The sequence below is a fragment of the Peromyscus californicus genome, unplaced genomic scaffold (assembly GCF_007827085.1).
Source record: "Peromyscus californicus insignis strain IS unplaced genomic scaffold, ASM782708v3 Scaffold_17__1_contigs__length_78620276, whole genome shotgun sequence".
Classification (NCBI taxonomy): Eukaryota; Metazoa; Chordata; class Mammalia; order Rodentia; family Cricetidae; genus Peromyscus; species Peromyscus californicus.
Window position 1 is genome coordinate 58190948 of NW_026294469.1, and position 23649 is coordinate 58214596.

The 23649-nt window shown below is 43.0% G+C and overlaps 1 protein-coding gene across 21 annotated transcripts in view; it reads left to right on the forward strand.

Moving 5' to 3' along the window:
* Tcf4 (transcription factor 4) overlaps nt 1-23649 on the forward strand; it is a 347519-nt gene that overhangs the window by 173085 nt on the left and 150785 nt on the right. For 14 of the 21 annotated variants that reach the window (XM_052742440.1, XM_052742441.1, XM_052742439.1 and 11 more), the window contains one exon: nt 3474-3535. In XM_052742440.1, coding sequence (XP_052598400.1) covers nt 3474-3535 — 62 coding nt within the window. Of the gene's footprint in view, nt 1-3260; nt 3370-3473; nt 3536-4878; nt 4984-23649 lie in introns of those variants that run through there. The other 7 variants (XM_052742445.1, XM_052742446.1, XM_052742447.1 and 4 more) reach the window with 3 other exon arrangements.

Below are 23649 nucleotides of genomic sequence, written 5' to 3' on the forward strand. Positions count from 1 at the left end.
ATGTATATTTCAACAAGCCCTCCCCCTCCCCCAATTTACAGGCATACAACAAATGTTACTAACGGGTACTTTTAGTTTTTAAAATATGGACAACAGTACTCCACGCAGTAAAAGACTTGAGCGATTAATGCTACCCTTATGCCTCTTTTGAGTAGTTTTAGCCATGGGGCTTGGCACTGCCACCATTGTCTTTGTGCCAAAAAATATCCGCAGCGGCTGTCGCATTCTAGGACTGGAGGGTTGTCTCGAAAACTCCGCAGTGAGCTTACACGGTGTGCTCCGCGCCGCTATCTCTTTTAAATATTGGAGAAATGGAATCTTGAGCTCCTTCAAAGAGCCTGTTGTGGTTGTGGGGCTGAGGGTGGGCGGTGAATAATGGGGAGAGGAGGAAATAGGCTCTGTGTGCCAGCCAGTTGACAAAATCCATGCCTGACATAGAGGAAACACAGATATTTAGGGGCCTTTGTGTCCCTGAACATACATAGTTACTTAAGGGTCCTACTCAGACATCTTATCAGTGAGCTTCAAAGTTTCATTATCTTGAAACAAACATTCCAGTGAATTTGAAACAGAAAATTCATATCAAGACCATGCCTAATTTTTAATGGACAAACTACATGAAATACATGACTTTTTTTTTTTCTGGAAACTGAGGTGCCATTTTAAAATGGCTGCTTCTTATCATTTGAAAAATGATAGAACTAAGAAAATCTGATGCTTGAGAGGTCCTGGGGCTTTGTCCACAATCCCTGATTACTTTGCTACCAGGGTTTTGGGCTCTGAGGGCAGATTTATAGATGAATTTGGGAACAAAAAGCTGCAATAAAGTTAAAGGCTCACACTATTAGAATGAAATGTGTTCGCTCAGGATCTCCGCAGCGATCCATTTGATGGTGAAAGTGGATGGTACAGATGAAACCTTCACAAGGAGCATAATCCTTGGGAAAAAAAAAAAAAATAGTCCACCTCCCAGCCTCCCGCTGGCTGCGCTGCCTCTTTGGTACCTCGCAGACTTCGACAGAGTCCTGGACTGGTGCCCGTTGATGTCATGGAAACACTCAAATTACGGGAGAATGATTCATGTCTGTGCTGTTCTCTCCTCCTCCCCCACACAAACAGGAGTAGATTTTTAACCCTGACAACTTGTAATTTGCAGTGGGTTTATTTTTGTATCTGGATAAATATTTTTTAACAAGCAAAATTAAGATTAAGCAGTCTGTATCTGATATGATAGTAAAGACTGCTGGGCCCATGGAGCCAAGAGTGCTTTGGGGACTCTCTGCCGCGTGAATTCATATTTTCCTCCTCCTGCCTCTGACCTCCTCCCTTCCCTTCCTAGCCTATTGCTCGTTCTTTTCTATTCTTTCTGCCTCTTCCACACCCTATCTATTTCTCTCTCGCTCTCCTGTTCCTGTGTTTGTCCTTCCTGTTTTCATTCTCCTAATAGAAGGAGTGGCCCCGGCTTGTGGGTATGTAGCAAGACAATTGCTGGTAGGAAAATGGTTCTCCCCAGTTTTGTTCGTTAGAGATGAGTTCTGGAATAATATCAGGTGGTAATTTCCTTCAGAAAAAAAAAATGGAACAAAAACCAGTCATTTTATCTTAGGCCTATATTTTACAATTCGATATTTGGAAATTACGAAAACAGGACATTAGATTTTCATATTCCTACAAGGTCAAAGCACTTAAAAAAAAAAACTTTTCTGTCTGCCTACCTGTCCATCTGCCCAGGAAGTGATTAAACAGTGACTGTCATGTCCAAATCAAATATGTCATGGTACACTTGAAGATTTCTTGTGTGTAAGAGCTTAAGGAAGGACCTGTGTTTTTTTTGATATTGCTCATAAAAGTCACGTTACTATTACTACAGTAATGGTTACAAAGAGCAGTTAAAGGGTCGGGTAGCTGACATGACCCAAATGGCTAAGGATCTCTGTGTGACCATGTGCAGTGGGCACAGGTAAACTCACCTGCACAGTCACATGCAGTGGAGTTCTTCCTTTCTGTTTCGCAGGACTGACACTCTGTGTGATGGTGTCTCGCCTCACTGGAGTTGAGGCTGATATAGGCATTGATTTTACACTTTGCATGGAGCACAGTAGAAGAAGTATAGTATTCCTAAGTTTGAGTTTTGTTAAAATCAGTAGAAAAGTTAATACAGGGGTGGGGTGGGTGCCTAAGACTCAAAACTTGTTCTCTTTGAAAATAATCCTCCATTGGATGTGTTAATATAGTGACATAGACATGGGGCACACTTGACACCAGAGATAGAATCCCCGAAAGACACATTCTGTGTGTGCTGTCAAGGAGGCTTATTCTGATAACATTGACATTGAACCCAAAGAGAAAAGGACTACTGTTCCTTTCGGCATTCGTGTTGAGTGGAGAAGGGAAAATCTGGGGGTTGTAAACTTTAACAGGATGTTGGTTCAGCTCCTCAAAATAGAAGCTTTGAATTTCCCCTTTGGGATAGGAGACTAGTGTACTGCTGTCTATAAAGTACAGTGTACCTTAAAACACTAATCTTGAGAGAAGTGTTCTTCGGTATTGGGTGAAGTGGGTTCTGAGCATTAGCTTGCCCCACTAACCCCATGTCATTTGGTGTGGTCAGTTTTCTAGAGCAACCCTTTGATCATCACCAGCTGGATTCAACTACACCTCTTGTAATGCAATTTCTGTTAAGGTCTAAACAGAAGAAAACATGCGCCCTTGGGTTCGTCTGCACATGGGGCTCAGTTGCAGTGAGAATCTCTACCTGTCCTGAGCAGTCTAGAGATAGATGTGGAGTTTGGAATCTGGACACGACACTCAAAAGCCTGATCCTAGGACTCGCTGGGTCTCCTGGTAGAATCTGAACCTGGATTCAGAATGGGTGATTTTCCCAAGTCCCCTTTCCCATGTGTCCTCTCCATCATCGTGTTGATCATGATGAGGATCACTCCTGGGAAAGGGAGTTTTCAAAAGGGAGGAGAGAGGGGTTGGGGGAAGGGGGCTTAGAATTTCGAACAGTGTCTTCGCTAGTTCCACCATCTGGAGAGCCCGTGATTGATTAGCTCTGGCCTCCCCATTAAGTGTCAATATAATCAATGGGAATTACCAGGCTAGGGTCATTACATAGATCATTTGCCTGCTGTGTAAATAAAAATGAAATTGTTCAAATTTTGTGAGAGAGGAAGAAAGTGAAAATAAGGAATGACAATTTGTTTGTTAGAGAAAGTGGAGGCCACTGGAATGACAGTTTTTGGAAGTGTGGAGCAGTTTGGCTAAGAATAGGAATGAAGGATATTTTTTTCCAGTTTCTTGTCGCCAGAGTGAGAAAGTGTTATTCCCTGTCTTGCTTGCATACATTGCCAGTAGTGCCTCCTTTACGTATGTAAACATCGGGAATGGGGAGTGGATATCTCTTACCTGCAGGGGAGGTTTTCTTGAAAGGAAAAGCACGATTTATACTGTTTTATTGTTTCTCTTGGCAGGTAAAGCAGAAAGGGGCTCATACTCATCTTATGGGAGAGAAAACGTGCAGGGTTGCCACCAGGTAAGTGCCCCTCTGGGTTGGGGAAGAGCTGAAAGTTAACCTGGGAAATGAGAGGGCTGAGCAGCTGTGATTGTGATGTCTTTTCAGTTGTGACACTGAGGTGCGCGGAGGGTAGAGAGCCTCCCGATGACTGTCTTTAAGGAATGAAGCAACCCAGAGCTTAGAACTCACAAACATCTTGTTTTTAGAGCTCGGCGGAATCAAAACTACAACCACGGGCTTGTTTTTCATCAGCCAGTACCCCAGTACTGTGGTACTGTTTGCAGAGCAGCTAGGTCAGTGAAAGTAGGTCCATCAAAAGAGTTTATTTGCAATTAAGAGCTTAATAATTTCTCACCCAAGAAATGCTCAGTGTGTCAGATGCTGGGATGGGGGGGGGGCGGATAGCTCTAAATTACAGTTTTCTTAGAGGTTAGATGATGTTGTGTGAAAACAGGGTGGGATTGAGAGATAAAAATGTCTTCGAAAATATGATTTGTTGTCCTTTTTTGTTTGTGGATTGTTTTTGGCCGGAAGTCAAGGCCAGCAGGCTAACAGCAAAGCCGTCACAAGGGAAGCATGCGTGAGTTAGGAAGAGAAAAGTACTTTAATGAAATAATGAAATGTCAGTGTAGCACAATGGTATTGTGTGTGTGTGTGTGTGTGTGTATGTGTGTGTATGCACATGTACACGCTCGTGCACCCGTATGTGTATCCATGCCCTCTGCGTTTGTATACTTTCAACTCTCTGGAGAGCACATTTCTGAAAATACTATCTATAGGCAAAAGTGGAAGTTTTTCCCTCAAGTCAGTTCCAATTTTGTAGATATTTTTTTAATTTTTGAATTTTAGTCTTATTACCAGTCATGATTAAAACACACATTTTAATTTGTAGTTTTAGAGAGCAGAACTGCTTTCAAAAGCTCTCACTGAAATTAGTACCCTTTAACACCCCAAGTCTTGTACCATTTTATTCTTCACCCAACGAAAAAGCGGACGTTTGTTTTTAGGTAGAAAAGGGATGCTTCATCTTTTAAGCTCTTTTGCTCTCCTAGTTTCTTTAATGATCTAGAAAAAAAATCCACTTGGTATTTTTTTTCTTTAAACAACCTGTTTATTATATCCCTAAAAAATGTAAGCCCACACATGCCTCAGTAATATAACTGGGCATTGAAGAAGGGTTCCTTTGTGGGATCCCTCATCTATCATGAAGGTAGAATTCTGGGGGATTGGTTCTGGAGGGGTTTCTCTCCCCTCCCCGCTGTATACATTTGCATTTTAAAAGTTGACTCCTCTGGCCCACTTGCCAATTCAGTCATACTCTGCGTCTAAAAGATTCGTTGCGATGAGCCGCCCAGCGTTTGGTTGAGAACTCTTACAGGAGTGTAGCCCATGGCAGTTTGTGTGGAAAGAATTCTGCAGGAAAGAAATTTACAGCCATTCCAGTGCAACGGAAACATCTTTGGAATGTGAGTGCACATGTTCGGGGCAGATAGCCTGGGCAACCAGCCTTGCAGAGCCGGGTCTCTGGTGTAAAGCTCTCAATTCCTGCAGAAAAGCTGGTTCCTGTGAGTCTGGTTTCGGAGGGTCAAGGCAGAGGTCGCCAGAGTTTTGGGGAGAAGAAAGTTAACAACATCCTTCCTTTTTGCAGATGGTCATGGCACAGGTCGCTATTTTTCGCTGGGCCCCTTTTGCTGGTCATTGAGAGAATAGGCTTCCTAGTCCCTGTATCCTTTCTTACTAATAGAAATTGGCATGATTCCTCACAGACATAGAGATTTCCTCTGCTGAGTAAGCCTGAGGCCCCTGAACTTGGGAAAGCATCCTCCAGACCGTGGGAGTCAGTGTGTGTGCAGTGTGAAGTCCCTTCTCCCTCCGTTTTTTTGGGGGACACTTTCCTCGGGTGAAACTGAACTTATTATTTTTTTTTCAAACACCAGGTGAGAAGCGGAGAGGGACATGGGGGGAACTGAGGTGGTTGCCTGGAGTGTGTGAGGGCTGATATTTCGGGACCTCGACTAGTTCCTATCCAGGGAAATTCTTTTGTATATTGGGGATGTTACTGCTCTTGCTTTTCTTGAGAGATTCTTCAGAATCTAGCTGGGAGTGTGGAACAGCCTTTATTCACTCTGAGTTCGGCTTCGTGCTGGCAAGAACTGGCTCTCGGTGTGCTCAGCTTGGTGTCAGCAGTGTCCACCTATAAACAGTGCAATGCTTAAGGATAATAAAAGGGAAATATTGAGAATTAGTTCCCTGTGTGGGGAAATAGGGCCTGGAGATGAGAATGTGTACATAGTCTGGCTTTCGGCTTTCTGTGGAATTTGAGACAAGAGCAGACCAGAGTTTGTCTCTCAGTGAGTCGGTTTCTCTTGAGCTGCATTGTTCTTTGAACCCTTGTGTACGACTTGAGCCAAACAAATCTCAAAGAAAGGCCGAGTCCCTGTGTCTGGGGCTTGGAGTCTAAACAGCAGATCACAGCTGAAATGATTCCCCACTGTGTAACAAGGTGAGTGACTCTCGGGGAGGGAGGGGCAGACGCCTTTGTTTTCTCCTGTTGCTAGTTAGTGAAATGCTGGACAGAAAACCTTTAGACGGCCTGGCCCCAGGAGCCGCAGAGCCGCCTTTTCATAGGATAACAATGTAGCCCGTGAACCTGAAGGGATGAGCAGTGTTCTGTGGGAGCATGCTTATTCTAGTCCCAGTGGATTTTGGCTCATCCCACACAAACAGTGGTGGTAATCAACAGGTAGTAAACCACTGTCCTGGAGGATTTACCTATTATTGTGAGATGGCTAGGGTTACAAAAGTACATCACTGTGATATATATGCATTCAGTGTGTGTGTGTGTGTGTGTGTGTGTGTGTGTGTGTGTGTGTGTGTGTGTGAGAGAGAGAGAGAGAGAGAGAGAGAGAGAGAGCGCATAAGCGATGGATGTGTTTCTCTTAAGGATTTAATATTAATAGCAATAGATATGGTTTTCTAAAACTTGGTATTTTAGCAGGAAAATAAAAAGCCATCAGGTTCTTTATTATCAATTAATTTGGATTCATTTAAAATGAGCAGCAATATAAATAAGCACATCAATATACTTCCATGTGAAGTTATCAGAAATACACATACTGACTTTTTGCAACTTGGGAAATTGTGTAGACAAAAGTGCCTTTTCAAGGCTCTCTCACAAAATACAGAGAAACTAATTTACATCAAATTGGTGTACGGAAATCACACCCCAGTTTTAAATTTTTCTTGCCAACTCACAACCTCATATTACTTTTACTGGCAGAGAAAATAAAATTTATAATGGAAAGTTTGACAGAGACACAAATGAGTGAAAATAAACTTTTTCACAAGTTAGCCCAACCTTAATCCTGTAAGAGCCAGCATTTAATTCCTAGTGGATAACATTGCAAATAACAGAAAGAACAGGGAAAAAAGAGTCACTCGCCTTTGATATCTTTTTTCCTGTGCTGAATAGAATCAGTTTGCAGACATTTCATTTTTGCCAAATTCTACTAGTTTTTTTAATGCAAGATTAGGTCGGCAGAATCGATAATCTTGAGAGTGGACGTTTTCACCCTGAATAGAAGTTTGACAATGGTGACTAGGAGATGTGTGTGTGTGTGTGTGTGTGTGTGTGTGTGTGTGTGTGTGTGTGAGAGAGAGAGAGAGAGAGAGAGAGAGAGGGAGGGAGGGAGGGAGGGAGGATGACTGGGAAGCTTAGTGCTAAGTTCAGTCAAGTGAGTGTTTCAGGAGCTGGCCTGAAGCCTTTCTAACTCCCCAGGCGATTGACTGTACAGCTAAGTTTGACCTTTTCAGATAATGTTCTGCTGAATTATGTACCCTTATACTGATACTTTTTCCAGAATCTGTCTGTCATTCCTACTGACCTTGATAAAGCTTTTGACTTCTTGCCTTAATTAGATTATTCAAGGCATGGATCTATATTACATACGACCTCCATTTCAAAGACACTGAAATTTTGTGATATGCTAAAATCTCGGTCGGACATTCCTGTACTGACAAGCCAAGCCCACACCTCGTTCCCTCTAGGAAGTAGTTGAGGCCCAGGTTGCCCTCAGCCATGCTTGCTTCCCTTCAAGCAGCTACGGACGTAGGGCTGTGCTGATAATGTTAGACGTGTAGATATGAAAACTGATAGAATGGACTTAAAATTGTATCGAATTAAGCTAGCAGACTCTTGTTAAATTTCAAAAGCTTTAAGTCTGTCGAGGAAAGAAGTCATTTCTTTGTGTAACTCAGTTTGTAAATCACTGAAACTAAATGTGTCATTGACTCTGAAATGAATTATAGATTTAAGAATGGGGGTTTTCTTCTAATTATTTGATGAGGGGGATGTAAAAAGCATTACAACTGATGTAATTCTAATGCTTTGGTCCTTTTTAAAGCTTCCCCCCCTCCCCGCTCTAAAGTCAAAATAGAAAAAATAGATATAAGTTAAAAAGACACAGACTCTTTCAGTCTGCCATGAAAATGCCTACTTACACTCTGCGGAGCTGAAACCTATTCTGATTTTTAAAAAGATGTGGTGTTTGAATGCTTGCCACTTGGTTCAGCATTGATCCTCTGTGTTGTTCCTGAGAGCAGTTCCTATGTCCTCCCCTACCCCAGCCCTCTGCTTTCCCTTTGTGACATTTCTGCTAATTTCCCATTATTTATGTTCATTGAATATTGGCTACCACCAGGGCTCCAGAAACTCCTGGAGAGCAAAGGCCAAGTCTGCTTTATCTTGCCTTGAGTATCATGTGCCTGGCAGGTTAAAAATCGGAAGACCTCACGTTTGTTTTCTCAGCATCACTGTTGGCAAACATCGGAGGGACTGACGTTTGAACAGCAGTGTTTGTGAACTGTGTTGTGGGCATCGTTTTCTGTGCCTACGATAGTCAGAAAATGACATTCAAAGGAAGTCTTTCCTTCTAACTTGAAAGGCTCGCACAGCTTCTGTCACGTTCTGGAGTGACACCACAGGGTTCTCTGAGCTGACTGTCTAGCTGGGCTTCACTGACTTGTTGATTTTTTTGTTTATTTTATTTTGTTAAATTTCTGCCATTTCTTCCACATGCATAGTTGACCTTCCTCTATCGGGAAGGTGATTGTAAATGTTTTGTGTTTCTGGTGGGGTATTAATGGAACCAGCGATCAAAATCCCGATCTGATCATTTGGCCATGTCCGAGTGAACAGTGGGGCAGGATGTTTGCAATCGGGATGGCTTTGGACATTTCAGGCTCTGAGTTCGCTCTAAGTGTGCTACTGTGGCTGTCCTGAAGCGGTCGTTGGTAGGCAGCAGCCTATCCTTTTGCAGAGTTCTCATATAACCCGCTTTCAAATGATACCCAACACTCACTAAAGCAGAAAATGTATCTTTTTCTTTCATCGTATCGATCAGCGCCTATTACAATCTTCTAGGGATGTGTTGGGTACTAAGGAGAAAGAAAAGGGAAATCCTTTTATCCCCACTGACTTCTTCCTGTTTGGATGTTAAAGAGGAACCAAGGATTTGTGTTCACGTTCATATTCCTCCATGTATACATACATGCATCTACCTATCTATCATTTCTGTCTGTCTGTCTATCACCCATCCTCTATGTGTACTTGACTAAGACTCTCTCAAACTTTCAGACTCAATTGATCTCCACACCATCCTGAGTAGCTAGAGCTATAGACATATCTTGTTTTTATTTTACATTCACATAAGGAACATTTTTAAGAACTCAGAAAATTTGAAAAACTAATAAAATGAAATGCCTTATATCTACCATATAAAGAGTTGTTAATATTTATTATAATTTTGTGTATGTAACACCTGTAAGCACATAAATTCTCAGAAAACCCCTTTTAAGTGACAGTGCTAAGATGTCTACCCTAGATTTTTAAGGATATATCTCTTCAAAATAGGGCACATGCCTTTCTTAACTAAAATACTGTTATACCCTCCTATAGAAATTATCAATAATTTCTTCTTCCTGATTCCTATTCAAATTGCTTCAGCTGTCTCCATAAAAATGTTCCCATTGGTTTTTAAAAAGTGTCGCATTGATGCCTGACATTTGGTTTTTGTACCTTTTAATCACCTCTTGCAGATGAGAGCAGGTCCTCTTTTTGTTTGTTTGACTAGCGGTGGCCTCAAAGAGACCCGTGTGATTGCCTTTACAGTATCCCCCTTTCTAGAAATGTGGGTTCATTTCCATGTGATGCTACTTAATTTGTACCCCACTCATTTCTCTGTACACTGAAAATCCAGGCTTACTGAGATTCGGGCTGGGCGTTTCTGTGTAGGTGATCTTGGGGGTGACATGGAGTACGCCTTTGTCATCCCACCAGGACCCTGGACTAATGGCAATGCTCATTGGATCATCTGCTTAACCTGACAGTCACTAGGTCACTGTCATAAAGAAAGCTTTTCTGTCTTACAAACGGTGGCCCTTTGGTAGTAGGTAATTACGTTTTTCCTCTACAAGCTATTCCCTGGGTGGTTTTAGCCTATGTTGATGAAACCTATGTGAATCACTGCATTTTAAGTGGGATGTATTTTAATTAATTAATTAACTTTTGTGTGTGTGGTATATGCATGTGTGTCTGTACCAGTGCACTCATTTGTGGGTACCTGTGTGGAGGCCAGAGGTCGTCTTCTGGTACCTTTCTCATCTCCCTCTGTGTTTTGGAGACAGGGTCTTTCATTAAACCTGGAACCCAGTGTTTCTGTTTGGCTAGCTGGCCAGTGAGCTACTAGGAGCTGCCTATTTCCACATCCCCCATTACTAGGGTTACCAGTGTGCGCCACCACACCCTGTTTGGGTTTTTTTGGTTTGTTTGTGTGGGGGTTTTTTTTGTTTTTGGTTTTGGCGGGCATCGCGCGAGGGATCCAAACTCAGGGGTTCTCATGTTTGTGTGGCCCTTTACCTACTGAACCATCCTCCCGGCCCTCAAAATGATAGCTTGTCGGCAATAGCAACAACAGTCTGACATTTCTGTGTGTAGCTGACAATCCTCTCTCCCGGGGAAAGAGCTTCTTTCATTGTTCACTTTTTTTTTTTTTAAATGCCACCACTTTTAGGGTTCCATGTGGATAACGGTGTCGTGGCAGTGATCCTTGGTTTTAATATGCCCCTTACCTGTGGACTACTGGCTGCAGTAAAACATTTTTCCAATCTCTGATAGTCCATTGATAAGAGAAACAGTCATGGCCCAGGAAGCTGCTCAGAAAAGTCCTAATGGCAGGAGGCAGAAGTAACCGGTGACCTAGATCTTTGCAAGCGGAACTCTCGTATTCTTTAGCTGAGATTTGGGGCTTTTTAAAATAAACCTCTAGTTTCTTTAGCTGTTAGGTCCATCTTGCAATAAGTGCCGCCATTTCTCCCAAGTCTCCTCATGCTCTTCTGTATTGGGTTATTGCTGCTAAACCCATGGGAGCTGGCTGCCAGCAGCTGACCCACACACTCTTGTGGGTTGCTGCCATACTCTAGACTCTGCTCTGTGAGGAATCAGCAAGGTACTGGAAATAATCCCCTCCCTGACCAATCCAGATGTGGCTGGAGAATTAAGTCAATGTGTGCACATTTCTGAAAGACAGTTTGGGCTGGACTCAGGGAAGACTGGGAACTAATATTAGGTGCCAATATAAACCTCTAGAGTGACTGTTAATTACTCCCATTTAATGGCTAAGAAATAGAACCCAAATAAATGGAACAGGCAGATTCCAAGTCACTGTGAGTTAGGTGTCAGGGACAGGTTTCTAACTCTGGCACGTCTAGTTTCAAAGACAGAACCCTTTTTCCCTGCTCCCCTAGGTTCAGACTGGGGTTCTAAGTTCTGAGGTCTGCACTGGGTCTTATCTAGGAAAAACATGCTCTGTGGGTTTCATGGTCCCGAAGAAGTCTGGACTAGCACAGTGTTTATGGTAGAACATCTTCACTCTGATCTCTTCAGATTGGCAGTGAGGACTAGGGCATGTCCTGCCATTCCCAACTGCCCTGCATTGAAAAAACATATTGTATGAATAATCTATTTAGTAACATCCTCAGTCTTAGCATGTGCAATTTCCTCAAAATCAACGCGGATTTCCTGTGAAAAGGCTGGGGTGGAATATGTCAATTCACATTTTAGCACCAGCACAAACACTTCCTTTAAAATGTACAGATTCTCTGCTGGCCTTGGTTTTCACGTGGTGCTGGCACAATAAGGTTTGCCATGACGCATTTGGATTCATAAGCAAATCAGGTTATTGTCCCCAAAACACCACAACAGCGTAAGGTAAAATTCCTAAACAATAGCTTTAGTGGGCTCTAGAACGTGACCCAGTCATTTCCTGGTGATGACATTTAACCTACTTATGCAGTATATTCAATAACAGGACACAGGTTAAGACTATAGGGCTGTCTTGCTCAGTTCAGGATGAGGATATACAATGCCATCACGTGTGTTTTGAGATAATGTATAACTACCAAAGTTACACATTTAGTGTCCAGATTGTAAATTCATGAAGATTTGGGATGCACTTCCTTTTTCTTATGTAAAGCATTAGGAGTTTTTGATAATTACTAGAAATTAGAACTATAATTGTTCATTTTGTATTTTTATTGTGTATAGAGAAAGGAAAGTCAGTCAATATTAAAATATTGACATAATTCTGCAGTGTGCCCAAGAAAGTTCCACACAGACATACATCTTTGTGTCTTGTAGAAATGAGGATAGCCCTAGACCTCTTTTCATAATCTTTTACTCACAGTTCAGAATCAGGATAACCTTCAAAAGTGATGTGGCCTGAATCTATAGTCTTGTGTCTAAACTCACGTACAACATCATTCCACAGTCAAGGGAATGTTTACTTGGACTCCTTGAAGTGGAACTCAAGATTAAAGTGTCCATAGTAGCAGAAGATAGGAATTAAACCCCTCACCTGAAAGAAATCCCTTAGAAAGTTAGTGAATTTGCTGTTGAGCCTTATTTAAGTAACCTGCCCAGAATTGACATGCTCCTTCTTTTGGGCAGTTTTTTGTTCATTTTTCATGTGTATGTGAGTTTGGTTCTGTGGGCTCACTCATCGATACACCGAAGGGGATGGCCTGAAATACGGCCACCTGCTCACAGTGGGCTGAGGCTTGTCTGTTGGAAGCAGATCATAGTAGCACACAGCCCCAGTAGAAAGGGCCGTTTGCCTCTTTTTGCTCCCACATTACTGCTATGCAAATACTGCTTTTTTCCCCCCCAGAGCATGGCACTGATTTGTGTCAGACTGTCCTTGTATTTAATAAAGGGAGAAGTCACATTTTGGTGAGATTGAGACTTTAGGCTGGCATTTCACCAGATCTCCTTGAATGGGATCTGTTATCAGTCATGGTATCTAGTGACCCACCCCCCCAACCCTCTGCAATGGTCCTCATTTCTTCTGCCCCCTCTGTTCAGAAGACCTCTTTTAGTGAAAGGATTTTTGTAACTTGAGTAAAATATATCCTCTTATTTTCAGCCCACCATAAAGCCATGCTTATGTGCATTTGGGACCACAGAGAGTCAATGTTACGGCATAACTAAGGAGTAACAGCGTGGATGTTTTCCAGCAATGACCATCCCCAGAGTGCTATATGCGTGGGTCTCTGTACGTTAGAGTTTGACTGTGCATGCATGCAAAGTAATCCAGGCTTATTTGTACCACCATAATGAACAGCAGGCCACTGAATCTTTTCAGTTTTATTGGTATTATATACAGTAAGTTATTAAATTTCATCTCGGTAATACACCTGCAGTAAAAGAACCAAACATTGCTTCACTTAAGAACACGGTGTGTGTGGTATGATGCCCATCCCTATCACACACCCCCAACAGCTGCTTACAGATTGCAAGATCCATTGTGTGTATTCCCTTGAGCCCACCTCTAATAATCGAGACACATCTGCCATAGCAGTATTATAGGCATATGTAGTTTTATTGAAAACTATACCTGTAAAAAATTAAATAACTCCTACCTCAATTAAATTGGCAAGCTACCTTTTGTAAAGATCATATTGCAGACCTCCAGAGAGACCTAGGGAGTTCATTTTATACTTATATTACAAATCACCAAGTATGTTATTTTTATTTAGCTGAGGAGCTGGTATTTCTCAGGCTTTGATGATCAGATACTTGATCTCTTCTCATCTGTGTTTAACTTTTCGGCTACCTCAACATATAAAACAAGAATTACAAGTAAGGAATAGGAAGAAAATATTGAGATTTTCCTGCCATGAACACAGGGTAAACAAAGGCACGGGGAAGGCTGCCATGCCCCTCTTTAAGTGGGCGTTCGAGTAAATATAAAGGTTATCAATCAGAATCTGACTTGTCACTCATCTTAGAGATTGGTTGAGATGCTACAGCAGTGCTTCTCCACCTTTCCAAAGCTGTGACCCCCCCCCTTATGTGCATTATGTGTATTTTGTATGTTTTGCTTGCATGTATGTCTGTGTGAGGATGTTGGTCCCCTGGAAGAGCAGTCAGTGCTCTTAACCACTGAGCCAACTCTCCAACCCTGCTGAGATCTTTAATACGGTTCCTCATGTTGTGGTGACCCTCCTTCCCCCCCCCCCCCCCCCCCCCCCCCCCCCCCCCCCCCGCTCAACTGTAATGTTGTTTTCGTTGCTACTTCATAACTAATTTTGCTGCTGTTATGAATTTGTAACATAAATGTCTGTGTTTTCTGATGGTCATAGGTGACCCTGTGAAGGGTTCATTTGGTCACTAAGGGGGTCGCAAGCCACTGGTTGAGATCCACTGGTCTACAAGCTGCTTTGAGACCTGTTGAGGTCTTTACAAAATAGCAGGATATATAATCTGATGGTCGAATGAGTTAGTCGGTCCTACTGAGCATATTCAGGAGATTGCTATTGGATTACATCTTTGTGATCTGAGGTCTTCACAGAAGAGGCAGGATGTTATCTGATGGTCAAAAGAATGAGTTGGTGATACCAAGCCTATGCACATGGATTAAATCGCTTGCATTAATATGTTTTCTTTGTGTAATGCAGACTGAGCCGATAATGAATGTCTATAATTTAATTTTTATACAAAGAGGAACATTTAGTGATACTTTCCTTTGGCCGTATAGCTGCTGGTAGGTTCTTCATGCCCCACTGAATGACCACCAAGCCAATGCCCATAGGGACAGTACTGACTGTGGGTAAAAAAAATTATATAAAAAAGGCACAGTGTTGGAGAGGAGATGTGATTCAAGGGCCTGGAGGAGAGGGAGAGGAGAGCTGAAGGCTGCATATGAAGAAGATGCATTGTATGCGGGTACAACATTTTCGAAGAATAAAGAAAACACCAGATTATATGCAGCAGTGTGATTGGCAATTGATACTGTTTTCATTAGAGGGTAGAGGTATGCCTTGCTTCCTTTGCTGTCTAGTTTTATAAAGTTTTGTTTGTTTGTTGGTTGGTTGGTTTTTTTTTTACACTGTCTCAGAGAAGTCTAGACTACTTTAGAATAAATTTGGATGAATTATTGTGATATATTGCATAAACTAGCAAATCAAAACTTAAAACAATATTTAGTGATTAACAACACCCCACACAGGTTTCTTTTGTCAACTGAGCACTTCATGTAGAGGGGGTGTCTGTCTAGGTCTTCATGTCAGGGCATCTTTCCAGTATTATGGTGAGTTAATCAAGAAGAAAAGCTTATAAATTTTCCTCAAACTATTACAGAAAACGAAATCCAAAGACATGATGCCAACCACCTAGAAAGAATGTATACCATAAAAGAAGAGTAGGAACATTCTGCACCACAGTTTGGTAGCAAAACTTTCTCGTGCTACTCCAAAGGACTGTAAGTGAATGGACTGCTGAAATGATAAGTGTATTGTTTCTCTAAGAAGAGCGTAGACCTAGGTAATAGATTCCTGAACACAATTGGGAAGTAGATGCTTTCCAAGAGCAATATGACAGAAGGTAGAAAATCAAATATTGACTACCAGCCATGACTGTGCATAGTTGCACATTTAAATAATTTGCTTTTCCAATAGGAAGATTGATTAAAAAGAGTCTTCCTTTGGTTCCAGTTGGGATTACCTGATCCCATTGGATTTGTGTGCAGCCTTCATTCTCTTAGAGGATGCAGAATTTTATGGTAATAAAAGATAGAGCCATTTACTCTAGTTGGCACCCCAATTTCCTAGAGTTAGAATTCAGGATCTTAGACTTCAATGTCATGAAGAAGTTTCACCCCCCCCCTTTTTTTTTGTTTTGTTTTCAATGAAAATGCATTATGAACTTTAAACAAACTTTTCAAACACAACTGATCAGCTGTGTGGGCATTATGTCGTAACTCAGGCCGCAGCGTTTTTTGAAGTACCAATGCACTGAGTATTTTATCTACCCACGGCTGTGATATCCTCCTATAAAAACGTCTATCACCATTTCCCTTGAGCTGTGACGTCTGCTCTGGTAAACACTGGAGCTGGGAACTGTCATGGGCAGGCAGAGTAATTGGTGTGACATGATGTCGCTGGTGACAAAGGATTTGCTATGGACGGTCACATGTGGCAAAGTAGAATGTCAGCAGCTGCCACCCTTCTGAGATCATCCCTCAAGGAGTCTTTTGGCATCTCTGCCATTTAACTGTCTCAGCCAAGAAGTCACTGGTATAGACCTGTGCCTTCTTTTCCTCACCAGCAGATACCAAGTGAATCTTGTCTGAATGTGTTTGAAGGACAAGAGACTTGGAAGTATTTTGACAATGGAATCAGTAGAGCTGTTGGGAAGGAAGGGGACTCTTTATGTTGAGGAAGGGTCATTCTGTTATTTATTTCTAGGGAACTTGTGTTCTACGTCAGTGGATAGCACACACATTCTCATTCTTGAACTTTAGACTCGGACTTCATCACATAGCAGATTTGCATCTCATGGGGTACTAGCTACTCTCTAAATTTTAACTGTTTCTCACAAACACAGAGATGTCGAGGTTGGTGGCTCCTCTGGAGTTCTAGGCAGATATTTTGCTTTGTCACTTGGTGCCCATGGTTTTGCTTTTGCTACAGACGGTCACAGGTGTACTCTGATAATAAAATCCAGGCATCCTGGACCACGTGTATACTCTCCGCTGTCTATCAGAGCTTTCTGGAACTTTCAACGACAATATACTTGAGTAAACTTCCATTTTTGGATACTTCCATTTTGAATATTTAAGGTTTGTATGTTTGTGTGTACAAGGTTTGAGCCAATCGTCCACTCATTTACTAAAGTGCTCTAATGCTTAGGGCTTTCTAAATTCATGTTTGTACTTGATTTGGACCTCTTTTTATAAAATGAAGGTAAAACTGGGAACCTTCAGGCATATTACCAGAAAAGTAGGTAATTCACTTTGGGTGTTAGATTTGAATTCCATTGTTGCTCCCCCTTGGAATTAATCCATGTGTGTCCATTGGCTTAATCACTGACTACCTCCTAGCCGACTCCCATCCTTGACTAGTTGCTCTCCCTCATCTGCAAAAGGCCTTAGTTTCCAGATCAGGCCATTTCTGCTTCCAGGATACCAGAGACTCTTGCTCCTCTGAATCCCCAGTCTCCACTGCTGTCTCCCTGTAGCTCTCCTGCCCTCGGCATGCCATTAGCATGAGTTTTCCAGTGGCCACTGGAACCCCTGGCTTTGCTCAGCTTTCGTCTGTGACCTCAGAGTCCCGCCTCTGGTGGATGGGACAGCATTTTGGTCCTAGATCCTCTCTCACCTTCTGGCCTTGTCCATGTGTACCACTCACTGTCAAGTTCTCCTGCACCAAGCTGCTTCATTCTCTTATTGCCCTCCCTCTCTTAACCAAGGCCCTTTATCCTCTAAGATGATTTTTATCTCGCCCCTCCTTGTTCTCATCTTACCTCCCTTTAATCAGATAAACTCAAATCCTTTGTTCTACTCAGCCATTGTTTTTTCATTTTTTGGAGCCATGCTAGAGTGAGGTGCCACGCTTCCGTGCTGGGTTTCCTAAAACTATTCCACTCTGCAGGCAGAGGCCAGCAAGCCAACTCTTACTCCTCTATCTCAGTACTCAGTAGAGTGGATGGATGAGCAAATGAATGCCTGAGCCAACAGTGGTGCTGACTGTATCCAAGTCACGTGCAGTATTGAAATACCCTTGTTAATGATATCATTAACCCTCTCTTTAATCTCATTATTGATATAAGAACCAAGACTCAGAGAGCCTTTCACCATTAATAATAACCAGAGATGGAACTAATCAGTAATAATAACCAGAGATGGAACTAGTCAGTGTGTTAGATTGGCTACCTATTACTTCTTTACCCTTGGATAAAGTTGGAAGAACTTTTCCAAGATGTCTTTCTTTTTTTTTTTTTTTTTTTTTTTGGTTTTGTTTTGTTTGGGTTTTGGTTTTTTGAGACAAGGTTTCACTGTGTCGCCCTGGCTGTCCTATAACTTACTGTGTAGACCAGGCTGGCCTTGAACTCACAGAAATCCACCTGGCTCTGCCTCCCGAGTGCTAGGATTAAAGGCATTCACCACAACTGCTGCTGGGGCGAAAGTTGGTTTCTTTTTCTTTTCTTTCTTTCTTTCTTTCTTTTTTTTTTTTTTTTTTTTGGTTTTTCAGGATGGCTTTCTCTGTGTAGTTTTGGTGCCTTTCCTGGATCTCGCTCTGTAGACCAGGCTGGCCTTGAACTCACAGAGATCCACCTTGCTCTGCCTCCTGAGTGCTGGGATTAAAGGCGTGTGCCGGTACCACCGCCCAGCCATAGTTCTTTTCCTATAGAGGTTCCAGCTCTCCTTTTACTGGCAGCGTCCTTGGACACATGTATCATCCTGCCATTCTGGGACCTCTGTCTGCCAATAATGAGACAGAGCATCCCTAAGGAGTGTCGGAGACTCAGCCATTGCAGGTCTCCAGAACAAGGAGAGTTAGCAGCTCTTTGGTGTTTCTCATAGGTACACGTTGAAATAACATGGCATATGTTTCCCATGCTGCCACCTCTCATTGGTACTAAGTCCCTAATGACTCCCTGGAAGCACTGAAGAGGACCACAGTCCTCTTGAAAGTAGGAAAGGTCTTGAGGCTGACGGGAGAAGCCTGGTACTAGCTGCATCTGTCTCCCGTGGTTCTCCTTGTTCCATCTTGCTTAGTAGGAGATAGAGAGTACAAGGAAGAAGTGGGTGAGTTAAACAGACCATGGTTTGCCTCTTCGTGTTTCCTCTCTATGATTGTGATCTTGAAGTAGGGCACGAGGAAGCTAATGATGACGACAAATTTAGCCCTGCTTATTTTTATTTCTTATTTTATTTTATTTTTTTGAAGTTCTTGAAGATAGAATGTTAGTCAGAAAAGATCTAAACAGCTAGTGGCCAAACCCACTTTGTAGCAAGTAGAATCCAGAGGCCAGAGATGGTAGATTTACTTAGCAATATACAAGAGCTCTCACCCATATTGACCACGTAAGTCAAAATTCCAATAGCATCATGTGGAAGCGTTTCCTAGACGGGCCTTTCTGTCTCCTAAGAGCAGAGGGCCATCTAGGCTAAGAAGTCATACCCAGTGGCAGCTGGAAATTCAGCCTGAAGAAATTTCTAGATGAGTGTTCCTTTGTTCAGCTACCACTGAATTGCTCTGTCACAGAGCCAGAGGGTGTCGTTTGCTTGTAAATACTGAGTTTTTGAAATGTCACTGTAACACTGGAAAAATGTTGTCTCAGAAGGTTGCCAAAGTGACAGAATCCCGACATTGTAAATACCAGCCAACACAAGTGCTCATAAATGACAGGAATAAAATATACTTGACTAAATCCATAATAATCACTGATAACACTGTTTACCCCCAGTGACCGGGAACTGTGAACTTGGATAAAAAGCACATGTGTGCAGCTATCACTACTGTGAGCCTCTAGCCATTCCAGAAAGGCTCCCTAAATATGTAAAAGCTTTATAATAACTAAGAAGCAAATGCACAAGATAGGTTGTCAGCGGCCCCAGAGGAACTGGCTAGAGCCCTAGCTGTCTTCAGCACCCTAGGGGGCTGATAAGGCCTCCATTGTTCAGCTAAGAACCCAAATGTAAGCCGGGCCAGACAGGCTTAGTGGACTATTTTCAATCCATGTAATTCATAGACTGTCCCTCGCCAGCTAGAGGCAGCACTTTCCTGTGTCGTACACATAGTGTGAGGGAGGAGATAAAAATAACATCAGGATTCAGTGAAACCCTAAACTTGACTTGGACTTGTAAGGGCTGGCCAGACCTTCCTCCGGCCCTGAGACTTCTGTAACCCAGGGCTTTTCTTGACGGTAACTTCCTCCCTTCTGGAAGTGATTGCTTCCTTACCCTTTCTGCTCCAGCATTAAAGAGGCATTTGGCTATCAGGATTCTGAGAAGGCATATACTAGTAGGCAAGCTAATACCTCCTTAGCTTCTGTGATGTGTCCACTCTGGCTGTTCAAATGGAGCACCCCGCAAATGACCATCTCCTGAGAAATCCTCAAAACGGTGGATCTGAATGGCGTGGGGTTCAGTCCCCCTGGCTTTCAAATAGATGAACACAAGATCAAGTCACTCTGGTGCTTGGAAGTGCCTCCCACCCCCAAGGCACTCGACCTTCCCTCGGCTGTTCAGGGCGAACTCGAGCTGCCTGAAGCAAGCCCCTCAACTTTTCTGTAGGTACAGAAACCTTGTTTCTTAATGTTGCCTTGTATTTTTTAAATTTTTCTTAAGTATTACTTTCATAACTAGAATATGTAGTGCTCGGTATTGGAAATAGCTCTGATGAGAATGGAAATTGTGTGTGTGTGTATTTATTAATATTCTTTTATTTATTTTTATTTTATGTACACTGGTGTTTTGCCTGCCTATATGTCTCTGTGAGGGTGTCAGACCTTGGAGTTACAGACAGTTGTGAGCTACCATGTGTGTGCTGGGAATTGGACCCGGATCCTCTGGGAGAGCAGTCAGTGCTCTTAACCACTGAGCCATTTCTCTCCAGCCCCCACTTATTAATATTTCTTAATCAATCCCAATATGTACTCCAGGCTAGCCTTGAACTCATGATGTTCCTGCCATTGCATATATGTATTACTATGTCAAAATAACATTTGACCAAAATGTTGTAATTGTAGTTAGTGGGTAGCCATTTCAGCTTTATCTGGAAGTTCCAACCCCCATTGAGGCTTCGGTAACTGTCACGCCTACAAGGTGGGGCCAAGAGAGGACCCTGAAGACCGGAGATGGCTGTGTTTCTTGGCTATTTGTGCTTAGGGAAGAGTCTATTGGAGGTAGTGAGGTTTTGATCAAAAGGTGTCTGTTTTATTTGGCGTTAGCTGGATTGGTAGCAAGGATTTTAAGATGCCCTGGGTGACAAAGACTGTGATGTTTGCATCTTTCAGGGTCCATCAATGGCTCTGAGTAGATGAGCAGGGCTTAGGAGAAAACAAGAGTGTATAAGCCCTTAGTAGCTCGGCTGATGGGCCTGTATCCTGGTAACAGGGTCATTCAGCCTTACCATATTACCATGGGAATTCCCTGGATGGGGACCCAGCATGCCTCTCCAGGTACCTGGCAGCTGGTAGGAGGCAGAGGAAGGGCTGGTTTGGCTGATGATTGTAGGTGCCGGTGTGGGGGCTGACAGCCAGTCCCGGGCTCTCTCCTGTCACTGCACTTGCGAGCCTGAATAGCTTCTCAGATTTTCCTCAGAGAAAGACAGGCTTTGTCTTGCAGTGGTATGCTGGGTGGCGGTGGCCATGTGTGTTCTCTGAAGCCCGGGCAACAGGCAGTGTTGTTCAGACTGTCTTTGCCATCCATGGCTTTGGCCCTGTAGAAATTCTTTTGTTTAGGCTCTCAAACTGTAAGTAGACAGGCACAGATTTAACTCTGTCTACAGTTACCCTTCCTCTGTTTTTCTTCCTGTTTCCTCTGCTTCCTTTCTTTTGCTTATTTAGAATCCTGTGGGGGAGAGCAGACAGGATATTTTGTCATCATCTTAAAAGTATGCAGGCCGGCCTTGAGCTGGCTGTGCGGGAAGGATGACCTTGAACTTGTGATCCTCCTGCCTCTACCCCATCAGTGCTGGAGTGCAAGTGTGTGTACCCCTATACCAAGTTGAATTTCGGGTGATCTTGGAATATAAGAGATTACTCACTAGTAAAGAAAATAGATATGCAATCTTGAGATTTCACTCTTCTCTGCAGCTTGCTGGGCCTCTTCCTTCAGTTCAGCTTTCTGATTCACTCCATCCCAAAGCACCCTTTGGCAGTGTTTTAAACTTCGGGAAACTCAGGTCTTCAGTCTGCTCAACCAGGAAGTAGCCCCAAAGTGCCCCCTGGTGGCAAGAATAGGAAATGGCAAGATGGAGGGCGTGGAGGGGGGCAGTGAGGCAGCATGTGACTTTGAATCTGATTTTTCTAGTAACATCTCTAGCTGTCTGTAGCTAATAAATCATCCTTCAGTGTCCATGTGAAGCAGCTCTGAACAGATGAGTGTGTCACTTATAGTCCCTGTGCGGCTCCTTTTGCAGGGCCCGCTTTCCCCTTCTGTTTCCTTTCTTTCGGTAGAAGATTTGTTTCTAGCAGTATTCCATTGGCCTTGGCCTTTCTCGCCGCACTAATGCTCCGAGCAGAGACGGAGAGGCCAGGAGAGGAAGGCAGGGAGGGAGCCCGCCTAGGAGCATGGGTACTGGAAACCCACACATGCTGTCACCTCATGTGTTGGTGTGAGCGCGGGGAAGGGCTGCGATTCTGTGGCATGCTGATTAGCCAAGCTCTTGTCACCTCTGTCACTGCTCATTGGACTACCAAGTGTGAGCACACCATCTGATTGACAGCTGTCCTTTGTCAGAGGGCCATCTTCCCTCCTTTCAGTTTGACTGGGTACAGCAGACATCTGCAGAGCTCTTGAAGCTCTGACAGGAGGGCCCTGCCTGCCAGCCCACAAACTCAAAAGCAGAGTCGCAGACAACCTCTGAAAGGGATAGTAACCCACTGACCATTTTTTGCACTGGGGTATATTGGCAAAGCGGACCTCTTTTGAAGGTGACTAGAGGTCTATTTTGGGAGAGGAAGACAGACATCCTGTATCAGGATGAATCAGGGTCAGAGAGAATACAATTTCTCAGTTGTGACTGGTCAGGAGTCTTTCTGTTGATCTGAATCAACGAAGTGCTGGAATGGGTTAACGCAGTGTTTTATGGGGCATTGCACTGAAACAGGACAGGGGTATCCTAGGGTCACGTCAGCATCATTGAAGGTCTAAATGACAGATCAACTTGTGTAATAATGATGCTTAGCATGTGCATGTTTTGGGAAGAGGGTTGGTTTTGTTTGTTTGTTTTGTTTTGTTTTTGTTCCTATCCAGACCCAACACTGTCCTTTGGGGAGAAGATTCCAGTGCCTCTCAATGTTTGTAGTCTGTGGATTTCACAGGATGTTTTACAAACTTGGAGTAACATGAACCTTCTCCTTAGGACATTGTCCTGTGAACCAGAGACCTCAGGCTGGGTTTTATGATAGGGTCATAGGTGAAATTATTGTACAGATCTCAGCTCGGGAATTTGAATACTGAAATGTCTGCTTTGTTATAGTATCTTTGAATGAAGCTAATTCATTCAGGCATCTACTAGCATTTGTCCGACGTAGAGGAGCAGCTTGGCTTGGGGTGAGTCTCCTAGACCTATCGGTTGCAGAGATTTCCTGCAGTGAGAAATGATTGAGTGCCATCTTAAGTATAACAGGAGGAAAATACTTCAGTGCATTCAGTACCAGGTACATTAATTTTGTTCTATTTTTGTTTCACATAGTCCTTATTGATTATTTATGATTTCAGAAACCTTGTCGTTGAACTTGAGCAAATAGAAGGTCTGGGAAATTCTGAGTGACTTGTTTGAATTATGCACCCTAATATTACACAGATAGGATCTTGTTTGGGGCTACTTGTAGAGAAAGATAAAACTTTAAACACAATATCACCACATACATGAGACAGGAAAGATGGTTTTTCTAGGTTGTTGCTTCTAGGTTTCTGCGCTCTACGTGAGGACAGTGTTTAGACCCAGTCAACTCCTAGAATGGGTTCAGGTAAGATTCTCGTGTGGCCTGACTTAAGTAGCACTTTTTATAAAGGCTGTGTTTCTACGTCCTCAAAGGCTTAGGTGGGTCACTGTTCTAGTTT